The sequence below is a fragment of the Cladophialophora psammophila genome (assembly GCF_000585535.1).
Source record: "Cladophialophora psammophila CBS 110553 chromosome Unknown aczJe-supercont1.5, whole genome shotgun sequence".
Classification (NCBI taxonomy): Eukaryota; Fungi; Ascomycota; class Eurotiomycetes; order Chaetothyriales; family Herpotrichiellaceae; genus Cladophialophora; species Cladophialophora psammophila.
Window position 1 is genome coordinate 1,163,892 of NW_006912926.1, and position 26,454 is coordinate 1,190,345.

Here is a 26,454-nt window from a genome sequence, read left to right on the forward strand (position 1 = left end):
CAGCAGCAGGGGCAGTACTGGGTAGGGGCAGCAAGGGCCAGGGAGTGCCCAGTCTACTAGCCGCTTCTGATCAGCACACTGGTGACACTAACCAAAGGTGGGAGGAGACTGATTTGCTTTGGGTTATGACCAGGTGAATAATATAAGGATGGGATTGTGATATTTAGGAACAAGTCAGAAGAAAGATGGGGTGGAGGTTGTCGAAAGCTGCCCTAACAATTGATTGATGTTTGTCCCAGTCGTACCCGGTACAGTGGTTGTGGTCACGAGATACGTCGATGCCTAGCTGGGATGAGGTTGAGGGGAAAGATGTGGTGGATGGAGTCACGATCTGCCGGACGTATACCGGGTAGGAGGTACTGGGTATGTAGGCTACCTGTTCTTGGGACAGAGCACCTGTCCTTGTAGTTACGGGTAGTTCGTTGTACGAGCAGATACAGTGTTCGTCTGCCCTAGGTAGGGTATGCGCCTGTATGTCGGCCAAGCTGGTTAAACCTGAAACTCGCACACAGCGCTCCGGGCGATTGATTGGTTCCAGGTGGAGGGTCCATGGGGTTCCAGGGGGGTGTGAGGGCTGCGGTGCTTGGCTCTTGCGCCGAAACCCACTAACGCCCTCCCCAAAATGGGCCGCAGGCCCCAGGTGCTGCCACACATCCAGGCGCTACGTGCCTAAGCGGCCTAGCTGCCTGTTCTCTCGGTTCTCGCCCCGTGACAAAGTGACAACCTTGCCATTCATTCCATCCATCCATCCATCCATCCATCCATCCATCCATCCATCGCAAAACTCATCTCCATCACCAACTTTTCCCCGAGAACCTGGTCAAAACACGTCGCCAGCTTGCCATCGGCCATCGGCACGAACTTCAACTTCGTGTCCCCTTCAAGCCTGTACAATTCCCACGTCGGAGCCCTGTGTCAATCGCGTTAATACCTTGTCTAATTATTTGTTGCGCCCTGCTAATAGCTTCCGCTGTCTTTTTCACTCACCCGTAGCCCATCTCCATCTTGCCACGCACAGTCCAACGAACTTAGGACGAGCGACATCATCAACCTGCACATCATCCGTTTTCCGCAGAATCCTCCGTCCGATTAACTTGTCATCTTCGATACTCCGTGCGGTGGACTGCGACTTGCTGGCCAACGCTCCTCCAAACTTGGACACGAAAAGAGACTCCCTGCCGGACTTCAATTCGAGCGGAATGTCGGCATGGAGACCGACGCTGCATCAACATTCAGCGCAAAGCCACCTCCACTAACTTCAGACCAGCTGAACTATCTCATATGGAGGTGCGCACGTCTGCTCTTCTCTTTGATATCCCGTGTTTCGACAGGGACTGACGAATTTTCGCAGATATCTTCAAGAGTCAGGTAGGGCCGCGTTCCGGGATCCACCGCTCGCTGCACACCACTGACCGAATCCTAATAGGCTACGCCGAGGCTGCTGTCAAGCTTCAACGCGATTGGAATGTCGAGGCAGAGACCCTCCCATTTGCGAAATGCGTCCAAGGCCACGCCTTGGTTTCTCTGGTGCAAAAGGGTCTCCGCTATCACCACTTATCGCTCACAATTGATGAGGTATTCAAACCCACTCATCTGCGGGTGGAAACTGTGCTCCCGCTAACCCAAATCTAGAATGGCCGGCCCTCGAAACAGCTCGACCCATCCATGTTCTTCTTTGGTCCCGAGAGCGAGAAACCTCCGCGAGAACTGCCCGAGGAAGTCGTTCTTTCAGCACCTTCGCCAAATGGATCTGTCGCTGAGCCCCGAAGACAGCCTCGGGATGGCATTGCGAACGGTCTTCACGAAGCCCTGGCCGCACAGCCGGCCCCCAAACGAGGCCGCAAAACAGCACCCAGTTCGGAACGCAATGGAAGCGTTGCGCGCAAACCTTCAACATCTGCCAATCGACACGGCCATGTCTCCGCGATGGATGTGGATATGCTGAACGGCCACCTCGTCCCCCTTGCCGACGCGAGGTCACCATCTGCCACCGAACCCGCCGTCGACGAGAAGGGCCTACTTATTAATGGTGTGAAGGCTGATGAGCGAATGGATATTGACGAAGAATCACCAGCCGCAGATCACCACAATCACCAACCACATATTGAGCTTGTTCTACCGACCGCTCATACGCTAGTTATGGGGCAAAGCATCGGTATCCAAGTTGCTCCTGCTAAAGTTGCAAACCTTTCGGCATCCACCACCATTCTTCAAATACCTCCCGCTACCGGCCATGAGACATCCAAGCCCGTTACGCGCGTTGCCTGGCGGCCCGGAGACGACAAACTGCTAACAGCCATCGGCGACGACTATTGTGGCTTCTGGAATGTTGCCGATCAAGCTTCAGATACTAGTGGCCCTGCTCGCTTTCAAGAGCTTCTAGAGTCGGGAGAAGGGAGGCTGGTAAGTGCAATGGCCTGGGAGCCGAATGGGGAATTGCTTGCAGTGGCGACATATAGCGATCACTCAACGCAGATCCACTTGTTTGACGGACAAGAACTTTCTATGCTCGAGGCGCTACCAGCCTCGCAAAGGGCGATTACGTCGCTGCTGTGGCACTGTCAAGGCTCACGTCTGCTCGGCATTGCTCCCTACGACTCCGACACTACTGACCCTTCCCAACCCAGTGGTTCTTCTATACTACTCTGGGACCTGTCCAAATTGGACGGCCTTGCCGAACCTTCGACGGTGCTTGTCCCTGAGATTCTGGTTGACGTGGATGGTGCATTTTTTGACGGAGATGGCGTTGTCTGCGCCGCTGGGCAGAACGCTGTCTACTATTGCCGAGCTTTTACAGATGTTGGAGTTGAGCAGAAGTGGACTTCTGATCCCGATGAGGCCGACCAATGGACATTTATCAGATGCGCCTGGCACGGAGAATCGGACGCCATGTTGGTTGCTGCGTCAGCCGAAACCGGGACATTGTGGATGCCCGCCCAGAACATTGTCAAGAGAGGGGCACATGATACACCTATTACGGGTCTAGAACTTCGGCCTCGTTTATCTGGTACATTGAATTCTTCGTGGAGGCAAGAGTTTGCCACTTCTTCCATGGATGGGACTATCAAAGTCTGGAAATGCGACGGAGAAACCACGTCCATCATTTCAATATGCAAACTCATCATTGGGCACGGCTCGCCTGTCATGGCGCTGTCGTATTCTCCTGATGGTTTCTGTTTAGCCGGAGCCAGCTACGATGTCGCTCGCATCTGGAACGCCGAGCATGGCCACAACCTGATGGCAACTTGGAAAGATGAACAAAATATGTGGAAAGGCTCAAAACTGAAAGACGATGACATGATGAGTATGGGCGGCATGTCGAGTGTTAATGGCGATACGATTCAAACGAGTTCTGAGCACACATTGGTATGGGATGGCCAGAGTAAAAGGCTCACCTTTGGCCTGGGATCTCAGGTAAGCATTGTCCCAACTGCCCACCTCAAATCGTGCGGGGCTCACATGTTTCAGGTCGCTCTCATCGAGTTCCAGCGGTGAAAATCTCACCCGCCAGGGCCAGTGTTGACCGAACCCAACAATCCGATGTACTACTAATTTTTATGACCATCAATATCCAGGGTATTGGAGTGGCTACAACAGTCACCGGCACGTGTACTGGATGATTGAATGCCATGGTCAGAGGGAAAACCTGGGTCCGAGAAAAATGAACAGATGAAGCACATTGGAAGCAATGGAGACAAGAACTATTCAAGGTTAGGGAATACCAACTACCCTTGGACACTCATTAATCATGTTCCAGTGGCTGTCTCAAATTCACCCCATTCATTGTCGCTGTCCTCCCGAACAGTCTCAAAACCCTTCGCACGAGCATATTTGCCGGTGCTCTGCGAGGATCTCAACTCCTCCTCCACATCGCGGAACCCTCTAAGCCACGCTGTGACACCCTCCTGTAAGGCCCTTGCGTCGGGAGCACCATCAAGACCATGATAGCCTCCCCCTTCAGCTGGCTCATCCACATAGTACCGTCCGCGAAATCTGCCTCGGCCTCTGGTAACTATTTTCCGTGAACGAAAAGTACGGTCTGGTGTTGGAGAACCATTAATCCATCCTTCCAGACCAGACACTGCACTTGACATGGCTTTGACCGCTGTCTCCTTCTTGGCCGATTCGGATTGAATCTCCCTCAGTTGGATATTGATGTTCTCGTTCTGTTTGGTCAGGTATTGATTCTTCTTCCTGAGGGTCACAATCTCTTCGGCGAACTCTCGCACGCGGCGTTCTTGTTGAATACACCGCTGCGCGATCGCCTCGAGCTTTTCGACCGTCAATTGATGCAGGTGGCGCTGTTCCTGCTGCCTCATGCGCATGGATTCGACAGTGGAAATCAGGTGCGTGCGGATAAGTTCAAGATCGGTGTCTGTGGCAACCGATGTGTGTGGCAGAGGCGAGGACACGGATTGACTTCGGTGCGTCGTCTCAGAATCGCTCTCTTCATTGGATAGCGCTTCCTCCTCCAATGCAGCCTCGATCTCGTCCATGGCTCTCTTAATCTTCCGTCTCTTCTCGCCTCGAATCGCTCCATCCTGTTCACAGGCCCAAATCTCAGAGACCAAGCCATTGAGGCGGTCGGCAATCGCGGAATCGTCATGGGTTTCGTCAGGTTGGAAAGAACTCGACTCTTTCTCGAGGGGAGCCGGCGATCGGGTCCTCATACTAATAGCGGAATCGGCGAAAAGAGAGTTGTTGGTCCAGGCTGAACTGGGTCGGGTTGGAGATGCAGTGCCGGCGTCGTCAGGCTGATTACCGGCGAGCGACATATTTGTTTCGAGTCTGGAGATATTTTGCGACTAGATGATATGTGCGAGCGCGTAAATAGAGGTCCGACTTGGATTACATTATTCTCTCAGGTGTGGTTAAAGTTCAAAGAATGAGCGCAGCCTGCCAGCTCGAGCGGAATACGGGAAGGTTGATTGACTGAGAGATGGGCAAATGCGCATGTGCCGCAGTTGGTGTTTGGGTCGTGGCTGGAGACCGAATGGCTGGAGATCGAGTGGCTGGACAACGGAGGGTGCAGAATGTGCAGAATGCGCAGAATATGGTGGGGAAACTGCGCCTTCAGTTCTGCCGAGGATGTGCCGAATACAGCCAGTGCAGACAGCGGTGACTCCTCGACTGCGTATTCCATCTTCCTCTTGCTTACCGCAACTCCTCCTGTACCTCGTCAGTTGTGCAAGCACTCGTCTCCGAGAAATACCTTGTCATCAATGGCGGGCCTGAAGATCTGACGGTTTCGATCCGATATGTTCTATTTGTCGACCGAAATTGCATAATATCCCACGGCCTCTGGTGATTACTCCCATGGTACTTCTTGCTCACACGACTCTTTCCACCATTTTCCATGGCTCACATATTCCAGGCGAAAGTTCAACCTTCCCTTGAGGAGGTCTCCTCTATCCTCTCAAAATCTCGAACCTCCAAATTCCCTCCGAATCTGGTGCCCTTATGCGCTCAAATCCCCGCCGACCTTTTTACTCCCACACAAGCATATCTAAAAGTATCAGAGGGTTCCAAACTCTCGTTCCTGTACGAGAGTGCTGCAACTACAGGGACGATCGGGCGGTACAGTTTCGTTGGAGCGAACCCTCTCAAAGTCATCGCATCCGGCCCAGGCCATGGACCAGAAGAAGATCCCCTTCCACGTCTCGAGCAGGAGCTTTCACAGTACAGAGTCGCGACTGTGCCCTCCCTTCGACTTCCACCTTTGACTGGAGGAGTCATTGGATATGTTGGTTATGATTGTGTCCGATACTTTGAGCCCAAAACAGCCCGGCCTATGAAAGACGTTTTGAAGCTGCCCGAGAGCTTCTTCATGCTCTACGACACAATCGTTGCGTTTGATCATTTCTTCAACGTCTGCAAGGTCATTACATACCTGCGGGTACCGTCATCGGAGTCACCCCTTGACCTGCAGCCAGCGTATCAGAAAGCATGTGGAACGCTGCACCGGACGATCTCCCTGCTACAGGCGGAACACATACCTCTGCCCCACCAACCGCCCATAGCTCTGAATCAGCCGTCAAAATCGAATTTTGGCAAGACAGGATATGAGGCGCACGTCACACGGCTTAAGAAGCATGTGTGCAAAGGAGACATCATTCAAGCCGTTCCTTCCCATCGGATATCCCGACCCACGACTCTGCATCCGTTCAACATTTACCGGCACTTGCGAACTGTCAACCCATCGCCGTACCTGTTCTATATCGACTGTGCGGACTTCAGCATTGTTGGCGCGTCGCCAGAACTGCTTGTAAAAGAAGAAGCCGGCCGGATCATAACCCATCCCATCGCCGGCACAGTAAAGCGAGGTCAATCTCCTGAAGAAGACGAGCGTTTAGCTGAGGAATTGAGCAACAGCATTAAAGACCGTGCTGAACATGTGATGCTAGTCGACCTGGCCCGCAATGACATCAACCGCGTCTGTGACCCATTGTCTACCCGCGTTGACCGACTCATGGTCGTGGAGCGATTCAGTCACGTCCAGCATTTGGTCAGCCAAGTCTCAGGCGTATTGAGAGAGGGCGAGAATCGCTTTACCGCTTTTCGAAGTATTTTCCCTGCCGGCACTGTGTCGGGGGCGCCAAAAGTGAAGGCCATGGAACTCATTGCAGAACTCGAGCAGGAAAAACGTGGTGTATATGCCGGCGCGGTGGGCTATTTCGGTTTCTCTCGCGTGTCGCTCGACGGATCCAAGGTCGAGGACGAAGGTGCGATGGATACTTGCATCGCGCTACGCACCATGGTAGTGAAAGACGGCGTTGCATACCTACAGGCCGGTGGGGGAATTGTCTTTGACAGTGTCGAAGAGGATGAGTGGATCGAAACAATGAACAAGCTGGGAGCAAATATTAGGACTATTGAGGAAGCAGAGAAAAGGTATCTAGAACTAGAAAAGCTTGGAAATGGGAAATCGAGCGGGCAGGAAAATGGTGTCGCCATATAGACCAAGTGTACATTTAAGCTTCAAAATGCCACAGAGTTCACGGCGATTCCATCATTGGCGAAAATTCAGAAGAGAGCATCGCTCGTACCGAGGACTTCAACGCAGAATGGCAAGGCTGAGGATTGTGTGTCGCCTCGGGACCGGATAATTATTTTTACTTACTGACTAAACCGCATACGGACCAACAGAAGAAAGCTTGGCAAGAATTCGCACAGAGGAAATTATCATCACCTTTTCTAGGTTTATTGACCCTGCACTCAAGAGCGTCTACAGCCAACACTTCTCTCTTACCCTTCGACAATTCTCAAACGCTGATACCTGTCAAGGCTTTGATCAGTCTTGACGGTCCTCATCAGCCATATTGTCGACAAGATGAAGTTGAACATTTCGTACCCGGCCAATGGGTCGCAGAAACTTGTCGAAGTCGAAGATGAGCGCAAGCTGCGCGTCTTCATGGAGAAGCGCATGGGCAACGAAGTCCCCGGTGACAGCTTGGGAGATGAATGGAAGGGCTATGTATGGTCACCTTGTCATCCTTGCTCTTGATATGTTTTGGATGAAGGGCACTGACGAGCTTTTGCGCGACAACAGATCTTCCGCATCACCGGCGGTAATGACAAGCAAGGCTTTCCCATGAAGCAGGGTGTCGTACGTACTGCCGTCCCTTAGCTTGGTGAAAGCGCCAGCGAATCTTGACAAAGAATCCTCGCTGAGACTTGTTCATAACAACAGATGCTCCCTACTCGTGTCAAACTCCTCCTTGCCGACGGCCACTCCTGTTACCGACCTCGACGAACCGGTGAACGCAAGCGCAAGTCCGTCCGTGGCTGCATTGTTGCTCAAGATCTTTCTGTTTTGGCTCTTTCCATCGTCAAGCAGGGCGAGGGTGAGATTCCCGGTCTCACTGATGTGGTCAACCCCAAGCGCCTCGGTCCCAAGCGTGCCACCAAGATTCGAAGATTCTTCGGCTTGAGCAAGCAAGATGATGTCAGGTATATGCCTCCATACAATCTCCTCGGCATTACACCGCCACCCGCTAACACTGTTGTTTGACAGGAAATTCGTCATTCGTCGCGAAGTCGTCCCCAAGAAAGAGGGCGCCAAGCCATACACCAAAGCCCCCAAGATCCAGAGACTCGTCACTCCCCAGCGCATGCAACACAAGAGACACCGCATCGCCCTGAAGAGAAGACGCGCCGAGGCCGCCAAGGATGCTGCGAACGAGTACCATCAGCTGCTCGCTAAGCGTGTGCATGAGGAACGTGAGAAGAGAACCGAGTTGAGGAAGAGACGGGCCTCCTCGATGAGGAAGGAGTAGACGGTGCAAAATGTGCCGGCAAGATACCGTTTCCACAACAGCTTCATGCACACTACACCAGACAACTCATGGAAGTCGAACAATGTCAGCTCGGGTTATTGGAGACGAGGTCTGATATGATGTTTACGGCAGATCAAACAGCATGAAATGTTGTCCAACAGCCCAATGGTTTTAGGACTAGGGCTAGGGAGAAGAATGGGAGAGTGTGGATTGTGGTGTGGTGTCACGGAGCGATCGATGGAGAATCAAAGACCAAGGTCCTGTCTTGCAGGCGCCGTCGGAGACATAGATCAGGTGAAAAGCGCAGCTTGCCAAAAGAAAAGACGTGACCTGCCATCTGCTACTCTCCGTCCCCTCGTGCCTGTTCTGCCCTTTCTTTTTCTTCACACTTCACTTCGGCCTACAGACACGTATGCAAACCTACTCTCGAGCGTCTCATTCTTCCGAAGACTCGATTCCAGTTCAGCGCCCAGTTCTACTCGGGGGTTTGCCGCCAAGTCCCTGTGTTCGAATTGCTTGACCCCAAAGTGCCCCGCCAACCAGAGGTCCTGGTTTGTGCGCCGCCCGAGTCAGTTTCGCGGGGGATCCTTATCCGTCGCCGTCAAATTTTTCGGTTCACGTTGACTTTTTAGCCCTATGCCAGACTTAAATGTTCCTCCTGCCCTCGCTGCCGCTCTCCAGAATGCATCTTCGGTGACCGCATCTCCTCAAAACTTCGCTGAAGCCATGGCGTCAAACTCCATCAAGCTCCTGACTGGAAACAGTCACCCCGAGCTGGCGCATGCCGTCGCAAGAAGGTATTTGCTGCGTCCCACCATCTCTAGGATGCGGCGTCAGGTCATCTCCTGAGAAGCTGACTCCTCGTTGCCGTGTCTCAGGCTAGGTATCGAGCTCGTCAAGATCATGGTTTTGCAATATTCGAACCAAGAGACCAGTGTCACCATCGGCGAATCGGTCAGAGATGAGGATGGTATAGAATCCCTTCACTGCGCTCCTGTGTTTGCACAGCACCCCCCATCTGTACTCGGGTTGTATCTCCAAAAGCCTAATGCATGGTAAAACAGTCTTCATCCTTCAATCGACCCGGCCGAATGACATAAACGACGGCCTTATGGAGCTCCTCATCATCTGCAACGCTTGCAAGACCGCCTCCGCCCGTCGGGTCACGGCGATTCTCCCGAATTTCCCCTACGCTCGACAAGACAAGAAGGACAAGTCGCGTGCTCCGATCACGGCCAAACTCATGGCAAACATGCTCCAAACAGCGGGTTGCAACCATGTCATCACGATGGACCTGCACGCTTCACAAATCCAAGGCTTCTTCAACGTGCCCGTGGATAATCTCTACGCGGAGCCGAACAGTGTCAAATGGATTCGAGAAAATCTCATGCATGCGAGCGAGTCAGGCGTGGAGATGAATGGACCCAGACAGGAGTGCGTCATTGTAAGTCCCGACGCTGGGGGTGCAAAGAGAGCTACATCCATGGCCGACAAACTCGATTTGCCCTTCGCTTTGATCCACAAAGAACGATCTCGACCAAATGAAGTCTCACGCATGACCCTGGTCGGTACGGTGAAAGACAAAGTTGCCATTGTGGTGGACGATATGGCAGATACCTGTGGCACGCTTGCAAAGGCCGCCGATACGCTGATCAAGCACGGTGCCAAGGATGTTGTGGCGCTGGTCACCCACGGTATCTTGTCGGGTAAAGCCGTCGAGACTCTGAGAAACTCGGCACTGAGTCGCTTGGTCATGACAAACACTGTTCCGGTCAGTGAGGACAAGATCGAAGGTCTCCGGGTGCCCGAAGGCCAGAAAGGGTGTAGGCTGGAGTTTATTGACATTGCGCCCGTTCTTGCCGAGGCCATCAGACGGACTCATAATGGTGAAAGCGTGAGTTATCTGTTCAACAACCCGGTGTCATAGCATTCAGGCTATAAGTTGAACATGGGACGGCGTCGGCAACAGTCGTGGCATGGATGGATGGAGCGTTCTGGAACTCGTCGACTGCCGATGATTTGAGATGCTAGCGACGATGAGTGCTGCTGAACGCCTGAGACATCAAAGCTTCCATCTCCCTGAAGACGTTGATGCCCCGATGAATTACCTATCTCAGCAAGTGTGGAAGCCAGTACCTACCTTTCGATCGCTTCGGAGACAGAAATTTCCAAGGCCAGCATCTGAATGGATTTGCCGAGAGACTCTGATCAACAATATTCGAATTCAAACTTGTACCTTCCCGAGGTGATTTGAACCAGAAAAAATAAACACTAAGGGCCGCTGTCCCTTCCCGACCTGGACATCCTGCCCTGGCTCAACGGGTCCTCGTTCGCTCGAGTTGGTTCACAGCACTGAGAGCGACAATCGTACAACAACGATCCACTCCTTGAGTCCGGGGCAGGAGTGTACGCAGAGGGTGTCAGAGAACCAAATGGGAACGGTCTCGACTTGAGCAGAAGGCGAACAGAGGGAGAAGTAATTGGGAGGTGCAGGACATGTAGATGCTCTGATGATATGTATGTGTTCCGTGGACGGGTAATTTAGACAGATTCGAGTGCTTCTGGCTTCTTAGTAGGCATAGAAGATGACTGTACAGGTTTCAAAGATAGTCATTTGAATTAATAGAGGCATCAGAGGTACAGAATATTATGTTAAGGGGGCATGTCCGTTGAGAATGATCCCATCCAGCCCATCCATCCCATCCATCCCATCACTAACAAGAGGCTACACCAAGCGGCGAAAGGGGTTCAGCCAGCCACAAAATAAGCCCTTGCCAAGGCAGAAAGTCGAGAGCTTTGCTGAACTTCGCCTTCATGAGGTACCTCGTACCTCGTACCTATTTGTCAACTTGGAGTTTTCCCCAAGGTCCTCCTGCCCGCTCGCTATTACATGCACCACAAGTCAACGGAGGGAGAACTCGCTTACATACTTTGTTCAAGCTCACAGAAAGAGACGCCACACAAGAACGTCGAGAAGTCTACCTAAATCTCCACTCTACCGCCCGCAGTCAGTCCTATTACAACGGGTCACAGTGAGGCACAGTACCGGGTAGGGGATGTTCCCTCCTAGAGAATCTGTTTATGCTCATCCTTCAATTGCGCTCCCATGGCCGTCTTCACCCTGGTCGCACTCCTTTATTCACGCAGCGAGAGTTTAAGTGAGACTTGAGCGCAGTGATGGGTGCGTGCCAGAACGGGAAGTTTAGCGCACGCGACAGAGCTCTTCTGGGTATTAGCTGGGATCTGGTTTTTTTTTTTGGTTTTTTTTTTTTTTTTCATTCATCTAGCAGGGGCCTCGACCTTGGAAAGATCCTTGACCTTCCTCTTCAAGACGGAGGAACTAGATGGGGCAGACGGGGCCAGCAGAACCGAGGAACGCCTGTCTATCCTAATGCCTTGGATCACAAGGTTCTCCAGGACTCAATGGCCAGATCCATCCCACAATCAGCCCCAAGAGTCGCCGTATTGGTGGCACCAACAAACATATGCGTGGGAAGTTCAGCCGCTGGGTAGGCTGAAGCCACCAATGAAGATCACTCGTCGTTCAGAAATTGAGATCGACATGGGATTTCGAGACTCCCATAGCTCTCCAGAATGCCGATGCCGGTCGCGGTAAGGCTGAGCTTTAAAAAGCTACCCTAAGCACCTCTCTTCTATGTTGTCTCTTCAGCATTGTAGGTTGAGAGAAGTCCCTGTTGTCCTGGTTTTTGTTTGTTTTTGTCAGCATGAAGTCCGATCTACTCTTGATCTCTTGCTTGGTTGCGCCTGTCGCAGCGGCAGGGTCGGTGTGCTCTAGTGGAATCTACGGATTGCTCGCGCCTCTCAGCGGATATGCTCCCGCTCAGTCTTATTGTTCCAGCCACTATCCACCGTCCACGGTGGTTACTACTGTGACACTGGTCAGTTCAGCTCCGGTTAAGGTCAAGAGATACGCAAAGACCACGACGACAAAAACTACGACAGCAAAATCGACCACAACCTCCACAAAGTCTCCTTCCACAACCTCTACAAAGCCATCGACAACATCCGTCGATCCCAAAGCTGCACTCTTCTCAACCTTGTTATCCGAAGCAGGTGCAATAGTCTCAACTCTCTGCTCCTGCATTGAGAATATACCTACCAGCACGGTGGGTTGACTCCCAACGTGACATGAGTGCTTGAAACTGACTCTCGGTTTTTAGAAAACAATAACACCGACGACGACGACGACGACGACGACGACGACGACAACAACAACAACTACAACAACTACAACAACTACAACTACAACTACAACGACATTCATGATTCCAACGACTACCCCCGCGACAACGACCACAACTACAACAACGGTAAAGATAAATCCAGCGCCCTTTCTTATGAGCATCAAAGCTGACTTCCACAGACGGCCACCGCAACCACCACTTCTTCGTCCACAAGCGCTGCTCCATCCCCTGTCTGCTCAGAGTAAGAATACTCCCGCTCACTCCTCCAGCACTCACCCCATACAAACAACCTCCCATCCCTTCTTGATGCTCTGCATCATGTCGACATCCAAGCTATCCTCAAACAATTCGCGAGGCCCCAGCACCGTCAACTGACTTTCCTCCTCAGGAACCTTGAAGCCTGCACCGGCAGCTTCGACTGCATAAGCCTCGACGGCGTGACAGATTGCAGCTGCTATCCGCGCGTTTCGGGCTGCGGAGCCGGAGACGGCGTCTGTCTCCCGACAGACCAGACGGGAAACAACACGCCCTGCACCGACGACTCGGACTGCCTGCTGCTGTCCTACTGCGTACCTAGCGCCAGTGGCTCCTTTTGCTACGCCCCATTCCCGGCCTGCGTCGGCGAGGCTCCTGCGAAGCGCATGTTCCGCAGAGACCAGGATGGTATGAGCAAGGCGAGGCACCGGAAGAGGGATCAAGACACGGTGCTCTGATCTGACCTACTGATCTCACTGGCCTCACGCGTACTGTGTGAGCTTATGTATGAAGGTGAACGAGTACTGGCGGCCACACCAGAAACAGAAACTCAACAGTGAGTGATCTAGTAAGTGGGGTCCAGCTATTCCTTTACGACAACGACTTTGTTTGCCAGAAGTAAAATATATTTATGTTGTCGTACTTGTATTGATAACGAAAAGCTCTACCCGTACAGGCTGCATGTGATGCCACACTCCCTGCAGGCCCTCTAGTGAGCCCACCAGAGGGTCGGCGCTTGAAACACTGAGAAGTGGCATACGCAGATGGCTAATTGACAGCATTTTGTCTATCCTGATTCCTGAGAGATGTCTGTCTATCTATCTGCCCATTTCAGCGGTTCCCATTCCTGTTGACACATGTAGACATTTGGCCTGTGTCTAGGTAGAGAGGGCCATCCCTGAACACTCCGTATCAACGTCATCCATGACGGTGTCGGCCTGATCAAGATAGTCATGACATCTCTTGGTCTGTGCCATTGCCCCGTCTGTACGCGGGGCATTGATCGCAAGTTGCCTTGTTGCCCTGTCGGCTGTGCCCCTGCTATGCTATGCACCTCTCTCTCCCCTCCGCAATTTTTCATCACATGTGTTAGTTCTTCCTATTCCTGGCCAAAGTTGTATGGGTTTCTTCTCCACTTATCATCACGCCGAAGATGGCAGGACCTACGGGCCGGCCCACTGCCGTGCTCTTCCCGTCTTTTGCCGAACAGTGATGATGGCCTTACTCGGTTGCGAGGCGACAGGCCTCGCCTTGGAGCCGCCGGATGCCGGCTTACCAATGCCCATGTCGCCGTGTATGACCGTGCCTCTCGCAAACGACAGGCGCTATGAAGATGAATCGCACCCCATGTGATTAGAAGGAGAAGATGTGGTCCTGACCAACGGAAACGTGCTCGACAGAGACTGGTGGCGAAACCCACCTCTTCATTTCCTCGATCACCGCGGAGCTCTGCTTCGGGGCCATAGGCTCGGTGACTCTTGCGCGCTTAGGGTGGGAGGCGAACCCAAGAATCAGAACGTCGTCATCACCCTCGTCAGAAGATTCCACTGGGTACGGGGCCGAAGGTCCGTTCCTGACGAGATACGCGGCGTGGACGAGCGTGGGCATACCGATTCGCGACGGGTCCATTTGCACCTGGTACCATTCGTCCTGAGTTTGTTTCCACATTGAACGGTATTCCTGGGTCGCCTCGGGTTTGAGTGCGATAATCTGCTGCTCAATATCTTTCGCTTTTTGTTGTGGTGTTGGTGGTAAGCGTCCTCGCCAGCGCTGCAGGGGGAAGTCATAGCCCAGCGGTTGAGGCAGATTGCGGACGAATCGGTCCCAGGATCCCGTAAGAAGGCATGGGTTTCTTTGATGAACAGCTACCATGAACATTCGGCCCGATCCAACCCTATGTCAAAGGTATGGTGGCGGTACTTGACAAGACCTACCGATAGTATTGTCTTGTCAGTGATGACTAGGGTCTCCTCCTGCGGGCCAGCAAACAGCAGCTTACAGATTCATACTAAAAGTATGCCAACTCCCCGACGCTGTTGACTGTCTGATGCAGCCGAAGTCTCTGCCACCCAGATGCCGTGCTGCCATGCCCCTGAAAAAGGGGGATTCCGTCCATCCGAAGACCCTTTGCGTCCCATACGATGTTCACTCCTAGAGTGCAACAAAAATGGAAGAAAAACAGGCTCGACCGGCGCGACCGCGAAGTTGCTGATTTATATATAGGTTGATTGCATCAAGTTAGGACAGGTGCAGAATGAGCTTCCCGTACAGTGGGCTGTTTGTGGAAGGAAGTGCGGACACAGCCCTGACTGGCTTCGAAAGAACTTGGTCGTAAGAGATGTTGGTCACTAGACAAGCTTGCTGGTTGTGAATTTTGGGCATTTTGGGCATCTGGGGCATCTGGGGCGATGTCCTTTTGCATGCCGCAGAGAGAGTGGTTTCTGATGCCTCTACTAGTGAGCGGCCTGGTAGGTCCGGTGTTTGATCTGCTAGAGAAACACCCTTTGGGCTTTGCTGTCAATACCAGCTTCTTCGATCCGGTGTTGGGACACAATATTGTCGGTTGACGCCAGCGCATTGGCAGTGAGATTGTGGTTGGGAGCTCATGGAGTTGAGCAGCAAGGTTTTGGCACAGGTGGTGAGGACGCCAGTCTCATGAGGTCGTTGAGAAAGGGAACGATGCCGACGCAAACATTCATCGGAAGATCATTGGCGTGTCCTCTGGGTTCACGCGTCGATCCTGTGTAACGCAAGCACTTCACCGCCTTTGCTTGTCTGCGCGGACTTGGGTCTTGTGTATGAAAGAGACAGACTCCGGTAAAAATGATTGATGAGCAAGGTAAGAGTGATGGTATTGGTTTGACAGAAGGTTGAGAGTTGAGTGGGTGAGATCCACAGACAGAGACTGCAAGATAAGCTGAAGGAGAAAAGAAAAGAAAGAGAAGGAAAATCAGAGAGGCCTTAAATAGGAGGAAGATGCGCGATTGAGTCTGTGGCTGACTGGCCGCGAGTGCGCAGTAAAGAGTCCATTGTGAAGGGCAGCACCCCTGTGACTGCTCCTGATAACTTGATCTTAACTACAACCTCACAGAACGGATCCTCGATTCACTCATACTCTGGTTCCAGCTTTGTCTCGCGGACCCAGATGAGGGACCATGAACCATCTATGCCCGCGTGTTTGTCGTGGCGGATAGCTCCTCCTGGTCGACTACCGATCCAGCTCCATCGAAACCCAGCAAGGCTCCCTACCAGCCAACCAGGGGAGACATTACCTAGGTATAAGATTATGTCTTTCGATGATTGGTATGCCGCAATGGCGCTTGTGGCAACGAAAATTCTTTGCACAAACTGCAGACCCAAAGAAGCCAACGCCTGTCTATGAAACACTCCGACAGACAGCAGGAAGACCTATACAACCTCGATGCCTGAGAATGTATTTGAACAGGCGCTATGAGCAGAGAAATAACATCTGTGTCTCCTATCTTGGCCGCTCGAGTGGCTGTCAAAATTCTGGCAGGCCCTCGCAAGTCGACGGAATGCGGTTTGCACACATTTCAACAAAGGAATGTGACAGATGGCACAACACAAAGGATCGGTTTCGGAAAGCGTTCAGCCATTCGCCGGTCATTCATTTCCAGCTTCGCCCCTTCGGTCATCTCAGAAGTCAAATCCCGACAGCTGGCTGTTGGGCTACAGGTTGTCAATCTCTTCTGGTGCGAATCGAGAAGTCTTCTTAGCGGAATGGTTGTTCCATCTTTTCCCTACATCAAAGCCCCGAAAATTGTGTCCGTGGCGACTAATTGAACTACCCGGCTTTTTGTGGTGGCCTTCCCTTCGTTCCGGACTTGAGCAATGGGAGATGCTTCAAGGTGGGGAGATAGCGCCGAGGGAGGTTTCCGTGTCCACAAAGCTATCACTGAAGGTGAGATTATTGTTACCCGAACATGCCAGAGGTCAACAATATTCATGTCCGCATTTGCAGTCATGCCGCCAGGAACGAAGGTGTTGTCCGCGGAGGCTTATGGCACATCTAACTGGGCAAAGACGGCAAAGCTCTCGGTCGTTCTACCCGATGGGAAACGAAAGAGATTTTTCTTGAAGGTGGGTTTCTCTCTACTATGTTAAGTGATGATCCGCGCCAACGGCTCACTGGTATCGAGCAGTGCGCCAAGGGGAAAGGGGCTCGAGCCTTGGCTGAAGGCGAATATCACTCTGCATCTGCCATCAATGCTGTAGTACCCGGATTGGTGCCCAACCCATCAGGATGGGGCGAGTATGGCGTGGACGGATCACAAGTGTATTTCTTTCTAGGAGACTTCCACGACATGGAGCTCTCTGCGCCTCCAGAACCGGTCGACTTCACGGCTCGAATAGCGGAAATGCATCGAGGCACATCTCCAAATGGGATGTTTGGATTCCCGGTCCCCACAGTGGTCGGCGTTATGGAACGTACAGTGACCTGGGAAAAAAGCTGGGCCAAATCTTTCACCCATCAACTGAAAGACGTCATTAGGTACGACAATGAGACAAACGGTCCGTGGCCGGAATATGATGCAGCTTGCCGCCAGCTTATCGAAGTCGTTATCCCACGACTGTTGGGAGCGTTGCAGTCAGATGGCCGTGACATTGTGCCGGCGCTGGTGCACGGCGACTTGTGGGAACAGAATGTCGGGATAGACATGGGGACGGGCAACACAATTGTCTTCGATCCTAGATGCACCTATGCCCATAATGAGATGGAGTTTGGCACATGGAGATGCTCCTGGGCGTTTCACTTCAATTCTCCAACATACATGCGCCTTTACCAACAACATATCCAACCCTCAGAACCGGTGGAGGAATGGGACGACCGCAACCGACTGTACAGCATCCACCCCTACTTGACCGACTCGGCCGGACATCCAGGGAGTATGTCGAGGGAATTGTAAGTCTCGACCCCCCCTCAACCTGGAAGGGAAATGACTAAACAGCGTCTACAGAGCCTACAACGAGATGCTGTACCTGTGTGAGAAATATGGCCCTCTCGAATCACTTGAGCGATACGACCCCGAGAAGGACATCAGTGTCACCGGCGCATATACCCCGTTCGTCATAAATCAGCTCGATGAAAACCAGGATCGCATTCAAACTATAGAGGCAGTTAGGTAATATTATAGCTAAGAATAGGCATGTTGAGAGACTATTAAATGGGTACTCAAGACGGAAGGGGCTAGATTCGGCTCCTAGACTTAGCTCAGGGAAGTGCTTAGGGAATTACTCAGGGACACCTTCACCTTCGCCGATAGCGACCCCTCTGAATTCGAGTCTCCACAAATTTGCGAAGAGGCGAGTGTAACAAATCTAGAAGCTGAGGTTGATGATCTCGTACATGGTGGGCAGGTCCCTGATTCCGGCATAGTTCTTCGTCCCCGCAGACACTCCAAGGCATGCCACAAAGAGTAGTATTTCATCCTTCCGTCTGGCTCTCATCATTCCTGACCCATGAATTCGTTTGCTCATTGTATCGAAAGCCACCTTGTGAGAGAGCCCACTCCCATTGTAGCCAAAGTCCTTCCGCTCTTGCGTAGTCGCTTGGAGATAAACCTCGACTGTCGCGAGAGTTCGGGCAGCATCCCGCTTTCAACAACGCTAGCAGCTTGAGCCGTATCCGTGCTCTGCACATCCACGGCGGAGGCTCTGAATCGGAGGTTTCTGGCATGTTGAAGTCGTCAACGTCCCTTTCCTCACAGCAGTCGAAGAGTGCCGCGTCTGTGTCACCGCAGTCCTCAAATTGAATCGACTGACTTCCTTTACCGCACCAGTAACATCCTGTCGACCATAGCAAACTGTCAGAGTCATCGGAGAGAGCACTGCTGTCATGGGCGGTAGATGCCACATTAGACTCGTCGCCGATATTGTTACCACCATCATCAGAAGGTAGCGCTTCTTGCATCTTGTTGTCATCATCCTTGAAACTGAAAGATCTGCAAACTTCCAGAAATCCTTCTTCAAAGACTCGAAGAGAACCGGAGGCACAAATGAAGAGCGCCTCGTCCTTGATCGTCGAAGGCACGTATGTTTGCACCTTCGGCCAGGAGGAGTTCCAGTGCTGTCAAAGGCTGTGGTCCAAGATTGAATGTTGCGTAAAGCAGAGGCGTTTCCCCTCTTTCGTCTTGAGCTTCCTTGTCGTACCCAGCGCGGAGGAGCTCTTTCAACGCAGCTGCGACCTGGCATCTTGTGATATCCGTACGGCTTCAGCCACTTAGCCTGACCAGAGGCATACTCGGATTTTTGGGAAGAGATTCTCCGGCAAGACATCAATTTGCGATAGCAAGCTCTGTCATGGAACAACATTGATTGAGATTGGTTATATTCCTCATTGTAAAGTATGCGTGCTCACATTCGGTTTGGATTGTAGCTTCTGTATAATAGCTCCAAATGGCATCAATGAGATTGTATATACCGTGAAGACTGGAGATCTGAATCAGTTTCATTGACTCGTAGAAAGGATGAGGATGGGATTGGTACCATTCATATTGGTCTGTGCTTGCTCCCCCTTCCAGCAGCAATCGAAAGGTCTCTGAGCAACCTGAAAACATGGCATATTATTGCCATTGTCAGGACCGCCGAATCTAACTATCGAAAAGGTCTTAAGCCTACGTAGTGTGTTGCCTTTTGGGTCGACATCCCGTGGGGAGGCTTTCTCCTATCAACCTTCTCACACCATCCAGATCGTTCATCGCCACGCAGCTGATGATTTCGGAGCCCAAGGGAACGATATTGAATGCTTGGATTGAGGTGTAGATCGGAAGTCGTTGAGAGCTCCTGGAAATAGTGGGCATGGCAACTAAATGCCGGTTTCTGCATGACTGCCGCTCCCTGGAATGACGGAAATAGCGATGAAGTTCCCTGAATCATCTTCGTCACTGTCTGAGACTTTCTTTGGCATCCGACGCAGCTGTATTCGAAATGCTCCACCAGTCGTACACCACGTGCTGATATCACAAGAGCTGATGAGTGTGGTGCATGTGCTTGTAGGTCTGCCGTCGTTCAATACATTCCGGGCCTGAATTTGTGACGTCTGCTCTTTGTATTGGTCGCTTCTTTGCGAGAATGAATGAATGTCGATGCAAAATGACCGACGAGATGCTCTTTGCTGCTGAACCATCTTTACTGCAGCCTCATATGCCCAAACGGCAATGTCGTCTGCTTTAGAAAGTAAGCCCTCGCTGTTTATCTCAGTAAGTAACTCCGATTTGCCCGTGCCACGCGATGTGATGTGTTTGTTTCGGAATGTGTCATCTTGGAGGCGATGGAGCAGATCCCGCATCATCTGTACAGAAGGTATAATACTCTCAGGATTCGTGACGTAGAAGGTGATTTTATTCGAAAGAGACATCGGCTCAAGGTCATAGCTCGGAGGGATCTGGTGGTTATGGGATAAAATAGCTGGATCGCGATTAAGAAGTGTCGAAAATGGTGAACTAAAGTCTGAGAAGGGAACAGGAATAGGCAGCTTCGGATGTGATGCTGGGATGCTTGGGTCGTTTACGAAAACTGGCCTGAAAGAAGCTAGGGATACGTCGATGGGGTTATTGATGTTGTTTTCCAGTGGCTCCGAGAAAAAGGACGAGTCAAAATCATATTATGTCTTGGAAGTGAATGATGCAGGAGAGTGAAGAGGCAACGGTTCTTCGATGTAGTTAATGTGCGCGAGATTGACATCCCAGGGCCGTTGGCTCCCACCGTTCTGAGGCCAAAGCATTCCCAAGTGTGCTTGGTTCGGAGCGAATGTGATACGCTGTTCATTAGTTATGAAGGTAGATGTTTCCTCGAAGGGACTACGCCGGGGAAGACTTGGGTGGGTCGAGCTTGAGAAGGCGTTGTCGATTCCGGAGCTTTGAATAATAGATGGACTTGGAAGTGAATTTATAAGTGGATTCTGCTGTGATGATGCGTTTGGACTTAAGACTCGAATGTAGGAGGGAAGCCCTATAAATACCTGGTCAATGTTGGCGGGCAGACACATGAGCAATAAGACTCACTAGCAATGGGCGAGGTTGGGATTTCGAATCTCTTTCTCTTTTCTGCACGCGACAACTTCTCCTCAGCCACAGAGTGCCCGTTGTACATGAACTCTGTCGACTTTCCATCTTTTTCGCGTTTTCTCTTAAAATGCCAGCATCTTTTGCATATCTGTGCTGCTGAGATTTTTTTTGCTGCCCCATTTCTGCAGTATCTGCTTGAGCTGCTTTTCACTTTCTGTACGGTGAGCATGGGCTAGTTGAGACTGACAAGGTCTGGCAGACTCAATGGCTACTTACGTAACGGGAAACCCATTTTGACTCAGTCTCTCAACCACCGCCTTTCTTGAATTGCCTTGCTCCAGGTAGAGTTTCTCTATTTCCGGGCGCAAGGCTTCCCATTCTTTGTTTCTGATGCGACGTGCTCGGGGATTAGAAGGTTGTTTAGCTTGGTGGGTTTGAGACGCATCAGCCATTCTTGACATTACCAAGACGCAATGACACCCGAAAATGTTGAAGAAACCGGCCTTGATGATGGATGATTGCCGGGTGACGAAATCATTTCCGCCAGGCTGAGGAGAGACTGAGATGCAGCCAAATGTGGCGGCTAGCTACATCGGGAAAGCGCGGGACAAGTGGTACCCAGTACATATGGAAATGCCAATAAGAGGCGATAGATGGTACCCAGTACATACTGGGTAAAGAAGGGCCAATCACAGTCCAAGCTCTTCCCAGGGAAGCTAAGGGGAGGTGCATGAGCCACGGTCGACGATTGGTGGGTGGGTTTTCACGTGACTCTTTGCATCGTTCGATGCCACATTGAATTATATAAGTAATAGAGAGAAAAAGAAGCTCAAAAAGTAGGTCCTGTGGCCCAATGGCAAGGCGCTTGACTACGAATCAAGAGATTGTCGGTTCGATCCCGACCAGGATCATTTTTTTTTCCAGTTGTCTTTAATTCTATCATGTGGTATCGGCCAGACATGCACCTGCGTGCTCTCTCAATTCAATAACTACTGTGTACACTATAGCCAATTAATCAATTTATTCAGTTGATTCGCGCGTTGGTTCGCTCAGGCTGCTCTATGCTCGCCCCTAGAAGACCTGCGAGCCTGCGAGCCAGGCGGGGACCTCCGCTGATTTAGGTTTTTCCTTCTTCAATAGGAGAAGTGTCGGACAGCCGGATTGGGCTAGTGGACTCGGCAAGGCCACCAAGGCCGCCAGCCTCGCTCTGTCATCAACAACCCCACCGAGAACCGTAGAATTACCGATCCTAGAAGAGGATGGACGGCATCTCTGACGTCCCCCCTTTTCCGCCGTGCTGACCACTGACCAGATCTCACCTTCACTTCCATGGGCTCCGCATATAGGGCTGCTTGGGGGCAGAATGACCGAACCTAAACTCAAGGAAGGCTGAGAGGTCAAGACAGGCTGGCCCGTCATGTTCATCACTTACAATGACCTGGATGACATGCGCGACTCCCGCAAGCGCTCGCAGATCAACGCATACGTCAATCGCGGTCGAAGGGTCAACAAAGTCAAATCCTCTGCACAACGACAGTCACGCCCACCACTTCAATGGCAGGCGCGACCTCCTATTCGAACCTCTGCTCCCATCAAGGTCGAGCCAGAGCTATTGGAAGAGGCCAAAGACATCGCCAACATTCGAGAGCCGAGAGTTACCGAGGAAATTATTTACGCCTTGCTGAAAAGGCGACGTCTCCCAAGAATATCGCTCCAACATACCCTGGGTGGCCTTCGGAGGGATCCCTTCGCATCATTTCCCATCCCTCAGTCTGGACAGGTTGAATGGGCGGCCGATTTTTGTGAGTACTAATCCGGCAAGGTATTGTCGTCGGGACAGATTCCTCATCCTTTTTGCTTGCCCCAAGCTAACGCCTGCTCAACTGTCAGTCCTCCAAGATTATGCCACCATGAATGCATCGCTGTATTCCGACGGAGCAGGAAAGAATTGGCTCACAGGCACGCTTTTCCCACTGGCCCTGCAATCCGACATGCTCTTTGAAGCACTCATTCTTTCCATGGCAAGATATTCCCAGCCTGCCAGCACCAACGCCCTTGTGCCGGGCGGTGTTCACTTCGCACATCTCCGTTCGAGTGTTCTTGGGAAACTCCATCGGACTCTTTCTCAGGACAAGGAGATATCGACTTCGGACACGACCATCCACACCGTGATATGTTTGATAGCTGCTGACGTTGGTTGATTCTTGTTCTCTTTTGCTAGACATCGAAACTAACTAGCTGCCAGTTCTTTGCCGGTCACGACGATCATGCAGCAACTCACCTCAAAGGCCTTCAGACGCTCGTTTCGCTCCGTGGTGGACCTGAGCATGGCAATTTCGACCGCCAGACAAAATACAATCTGGCAGGGTTTGTTTATAGTACCTATTAGCTAGCCGGGATGATTCTAACACCGCTTTTCTCAGCACACATGCACTATGCTCATTTGCAGAGCAGCGACTACAGGAATCGTCGGGACCGCCCGTCAAACCAGAATCCGAACTGACGTACCCAAAGCATCCATTCTCGCCACAACTGTGCACGGAGATTGCAGTCCTGCCCCGTGGAATCAGTGACATTGCCCTTGACGGAAGAATTTCAACGCAGATCATCGAGCTGCTCTGCCGTCTCGCCCACATGGCCCAAGAGACCCCATTGACCAACCGCGCCACGACGGAAGAAATCTACAACGTCTCGGTCGACTTACTGACCTTTATAACCCGAACAAATATCTCTGCTCTGGAACGGAGCGTATGCGTCTTTTGCTGGCTGTTTGTCTTAAGGGAGACACCCAACCGGAACGAGAGCCAGAAGTTTTACGGACAGTTCCTCGAGAACATGCGACGCCGAATAAAGAAGCTGGCCCATTCGTTCATGACGCTGGAAGGTGCAAAGCCCGACTACGCAATCTGGGGAGTCGCCATCCTCGTGGTAGAGAACAGCGGGGAGAGAATCGGTCTCACCGAGGACGATCGCTCTGAAGTCTTTCAAGACCTCGTTCGCCGCTACACTGTGGCGAGGAGCTGGAAGGAGACGTTTAAGAGCCTGAAAAGGTTTTTCTTCCTGGACAATTGGGTCGAAGAGTATCGTGTCTGGTGGAACAAGGAGATTGAGAGATATAAAAAGCGATCTCTAGAGTTAGAATCCATCTAACCGTTCTGGGTCTCTTGGACTACCCTCCCTCCTGGCCAAACTGAGGGAGCGCCCAGTTCCCAGTTGAATCTCGAGGACTATCCTGGGTACAAGCTGCGATGTCGTGCGCCATGGTTATGACTGCCAATCTACCGGCATCATGGCTCAATCACAACAATGCCGCCGCTTCTTCCCTGCTTCTCGGCAGTGTCGAATGCCTCTTCCCACTCCTCCAACTTGAACTTCGCCACGACTCTCGCACCCAGCGGGTTGACATCATCTGCCTCTCTGTGCAGCTGGACAAGCCCTGTCTCCACAAGGGCAATCAGCCGCTTCACGTCCGTGGGCTCGTACATCCACTTTCCCTTGACGGTGATGTCCTTATGCATCAGCACGCCGTTCGGCAGGACCAGATCGTGATTGCCCCCACCCATGAGACACATCCTGCCGCCGTTTCTCAGCGCGAAGATCCCGGCCTTGAGATGTCTCGAGTCCGCCGCGGCGGGAGGGGAGATGTCGAAAAAGACGTCAATCAATCCGCCGAGACTCTTCAGCGCTTTCAAGTCGGCTTCCCAGTCTCCCGTGAGAGGGATGCACTCGACCCGATCCCTCTTTTCCGGAGCGACTGCCCTCTTCAACTGCGCCAGGATCTCCTGGTTGCGCCCCATACAGATCACCCGCCCGGCGCCCAGCTCAAGACACAGATGCGCCGCGGCGGATCCAAATCCGCCTGTCGCAGGAGTCACGACAACCGTCTCGCCGGGCTTGAGATCAATGCACAAGGGACCCAGGCCGCCGTAGGCGACCAGCATTTTGGGGATGTACATCAGATCTCCCAACTGGTAGCCAAGCTTGGCGAAGAGCCTGTCCTCGTCCAGCACGAAGCAGTTCTCCAGCGGCCAGCGCACGTACTCGGCGTAGGTGCCGTCGCGCCAGGCGTCGCGCATCAACTTTGCCGACGCGGGCGTCATGCCCTGGACGATGGCGCTGAGGAAGGTGGCACCCGCAGAACGATCGACGTCGTCGCGCCCCCTGATCGTCACGTCGAGCAGGCACAGGTTGCCCACTTTGAGGGTCGTGGCATCGGGTCCCAGCGCCATCACGCGCGCCAGCGCACTCGCCCCCAGCGTCAAAGGCGTCGGGTACGGGTACTTGCGCACCCCGTTGTAGATGTCCTTCGTGTAGCTGATCACCGAGGCCTGGAGGACGCGCAGAACTGCGGAGCCAGGCGTTGCTTGGGGCGTTGGGATCTGTTGCACGGTCGGTGGCAGGGCGTAGACGTCTTGACGCAGGGCGCGGTGGGTGGGAGGGATGGACGACATTGTTGGTGATGGATATATATACTTTCGTGGATGTGTATGTGAGTGTGCGAGTGGGTGTGGGGGTGTCTCTCGCTCGGCGTATGTTGTCTCGCAGAACACGCTCCTTCAGGTACCAATATCTTCCTTCCCTGCGAGACACGGGTTGAAGAGGGGGACTGCCACAGTCTTATACTTGTCCATCCACACCTGTTGTCCAACGCGCTCTCTTTCCTCACTGGCTGCCTCCCTCTCTTCCCGCCAGAAGCCGCGAAGATACCTAGGCAATTAGAATTAATTACACCGACTCCGCCCCCTGTGACCTGGCCATCCTAGCATCGTAGCATCCTAGGTGCATCTCAGCTTCACGCCCTGTTTCGGGTGGGATCCTGGATCATTCAGCTGGCCGCCTATCGACTACGCTTGATCCGACCTGATTGTTTGCCTGATCGATCCGTGGTCGATAGGGCCTCGACTACGATTGATCTCCCGGGGTAGACTGACGAACAAGCTTGCCTGAAAGACTAACGGATACACCGAGCGACTAACTGGCCGATTGATAGACCGGGGCAGTTGATCTCGATCCCGCACCCAAAGTGCAACCATATGCACACTCGTAATTACATCCCGCCCGACCTCCTAACTCCGAGGCACAGTGTTGGTGTGCACCGAGCCCTCCCCCCTCCCAAAAAAAAAAACAGCTTCCAGCTTTGTCAACTCACTAGCGAGGTTAACGACGTTAACAACGTGGGAAGAAGCGATATAGACACTGATCTATACCGTTTCCGATGGATGCGGTTTAGCGCGTTCGCACTAGCGCGAGGCTTATTTTGCGGGTCTCGCCAGCTCGTTCTACTCGGCCCTTACCGAGTAATACAAAGTACTTGTTACAGTACTTGTTAGTACGGGTTGCACGAGAAGTCCGCATACTTGCAAGGAGACGGGGAGCACTCTCGTCAATCTAGCCTCCGGACCCTTAACTCCAGCCAATCCAATACAGCCCGCTACATAATCCTGTATGTAACAGATCGGGTTGGGTGTCGGATAAGGAGTCTCTTTTAACAATACGAGCATGTATCGTAGTTGCTCGTAGTGCTGTTGAGGCTGGGGGCGCGTGAGGATCGGACAAACTATTTCGCCCTTCCCCTGCTTGTCCTGCCGTGGCTTTTTGAAAGAACCGCGGCAGCAAAGGACTCTGTGGAGAACGCGACGGTGACTGCGATGATGGACGGCTCTGCGCAAAATAACATGTTGGCTCACGAGA

The 26,454-nt window shown here is 52.3% G+C and overlaps 11 protein-coding genes across 11 annotated transcripts; 7 read left to right on the forward strand and 4 right to left on the reverse strand.

The window, feature by feature from the left end:
- Positions 1-1,207: 1,207 nt before the first annotated feature.
- On the forward strand, positions 1,208-3,495 carry A1O5_04060 (uncharacterized protein; the record flags this gene model as incomplete). Its single annotated transcript, XM_007744669.1, has 4 exons — positions 1,208-1,287; positions 1,352-1,368; positions 1,427-1,575; positions 1,633-3,495. The coding sequence occupies 4 exons, from the start codon at positions 1,208-1,210 to the stop codon at positions 3,493-3,495; spliced, it is 2,109 nt and encodes a 702-aa protein (XP_007742859.1).
- Positions 3,496-3,746: 251 nt separating this feature from the next.
- On the reverse strand, positions 3,747-4,775 carry A1O5_04061 (uncharacterized protein; the record flags this gene model as incomplete). Its single annotated transcript, XM_007744670.1, has 1 exon — positions 3,747-4,775. The coding sequence occupies one exon, from the start codon at positions 4,773-4,775 to the stop codon at positions 3,747-3,749; it is 1,029 nt and encodes a 342-aa protein (XP_007742860.1).
- A 581-nt stretch (positions 4,776-5,356) lies between these two features.
- A1O5_04062 (anthranilate synthase component I) lies at positions 5,357-6,958 on the forward strand (the record flags this gene model as incomplete). The annotated part of the gene is made up of 1 exon (XM_007744671.1): positions 5,357-6,958. One exon carries the CDS (start codon positions 5,357-5,359, stop codon positions 6,956-6,958), a length of 1,602 nt encoding a protein of 533 aa, XP_007742861.1.
- A 372-nt stretch (positions 6,959-7,330) lies between these two features.
- A1O5_04063 (40S ribosomal protein S6-B) lies at positions 7,331-8,276 on the forward strand (the record flags this gene model as incomplete). The annotated part of the gene is made up of 4 exons (XM_007744672.1): positions 7,331-7,474; positions 7,550-7,606; positions 7,691-7,950; positions 8,015-8,276. 4 exons carry the CDS (start codon positions 7,331-7,333, stop codon positions 8,274-8,276), a joined length of 723 nt encoding a protein of 240 aa, XP_007742862.1.
- A 726-nt stretch (positions 8,277-9,002) lies between these two features.
- On the forward strand, positions 9,003-10,203 carry A1O5_04064 (ribose-phosphate pyrophosphokinase 3; the record flags this gene model as incomplete). The annotated part of the gene is made up of 3 exons (XM_007744673.1): positions 9,003-9,073; positions 9,155-9,246; positions 9,341-10,203. The coding sequence occupies 3 exons, from the start codon at positions 9,003-9,005 to the stop codon at positions 10,201-10,203; spliced, it is 1,026 nt and encodes a 341-aa protein (XP_007742863.1).
- Positions 10,204-12,001: 1,798 nt separating this feature from the next.
- On the forward strand, positions 12,002-12,651 carry A1O5_04065 (uncharacterized protein; the record flags this gene model as incomplete). The annotated part of the gene is made up of 2 exons (XM_007744674.1): positions 12,002-12,350; positions 12,458-12,651. 2 exons carry the CDS (start codon positions 12,002-12,004, stop codon positions 12,649-12,651), a joined length of 543 nt encoding a protein of 180 aa, XP_007742864.1.
- Positions 12,652-14,089: 1,438 nt separating this feature from the next.
- A1O5_04066 (uncharacterized protein) lies at positions 14,090-14,614 on the reverse strand (the record flags this gene model as incomplete). The annotated part of the gene is made up of 1 exon (XM_007744675.1): positions 14,090-14,614. The coding sequence occupies one exon, from the start codon at positions 14,612-14,614 to the stop codon at positions 14,090-14,092; it is 525 nt and encodes a 174-aa protein (XP_007742865.1).
- Positions 14,615-16,720: 2,106 nt separating this feature from the next.
- On the forward strand, positions 16,721-17,884 carry A1O5_04067 (uncharacterized protein; the record flags this gene model as incomplete). Its single annotated transcript, XM_007744676.1, has 3 exons — positions 16,721-16,837; positions 16,900-17,660; positions 17,716-17,884. The coding sequence occupies 3 exons, from the start codon at positions 16,721-16,723 to the stop codon at positions 17,882-17,884; spliced, it is 1,047 nt and encodes a 348-aa protein (XP_007742866.1).
- A 3,001-nt stretch (positions 17,885-20,885) lies between these two features.
- A1O5_04068 (uncharacterized protein) lies at positions 20,886-21,215 on the reverse strand (the record flags this gene model as incomplete). Its single annotated transcript, XM_007744677.1, has 2 exons — positions 20,886-21,015; positions 21,040-21,215. 2 exons carry the CDS (start codon positions 21,213-21,215, stop codon positions 20,886-20,888), a joined length of 306 nt encoding a protein of 101 aa, XP_007742867.1.
- A 965-nt stretch (positions 21,216-22,180) lies between these two features.
- A1O5_04070 (uncharacterized protein) lies at positions 22,181-23,913 on the forward strand (the record flags this gene model as incomplete). Its single annotated transcript, XM_007744678.1, has 4 exons — positions 22,181-22,565; positions 22,654-22,931; positions 23,009-23,130; positions 23,187-23,913. 4 exons carry the CDS (start codon positions 22,181-22,183, stop codon positions 23,911-23,913), a joined length of 1,512 nt encoding a protein of 503 aa, XP_007742868.1.
- Positions 23,914-24,050: 137 nt separating this feature from the next.
- Positions 24,051-25,214, reverse strand: A1O5_04071 (uncharacterized protein; the record flags this gene model as incomplete). Its single annotated transcript, XM_007744679.1, has 1 exon — positions 24,051-25,214. One exon carries the CDS (start codon positions 25,212-25,214, stop codon positions 24,051-24,053), a length of 1,164 nt encoding a protein of 387 aa, XP_007742869.1.
- Between the last annotated feature and the right edge of the window lie 1,240 nt (positions 25,215-26,454).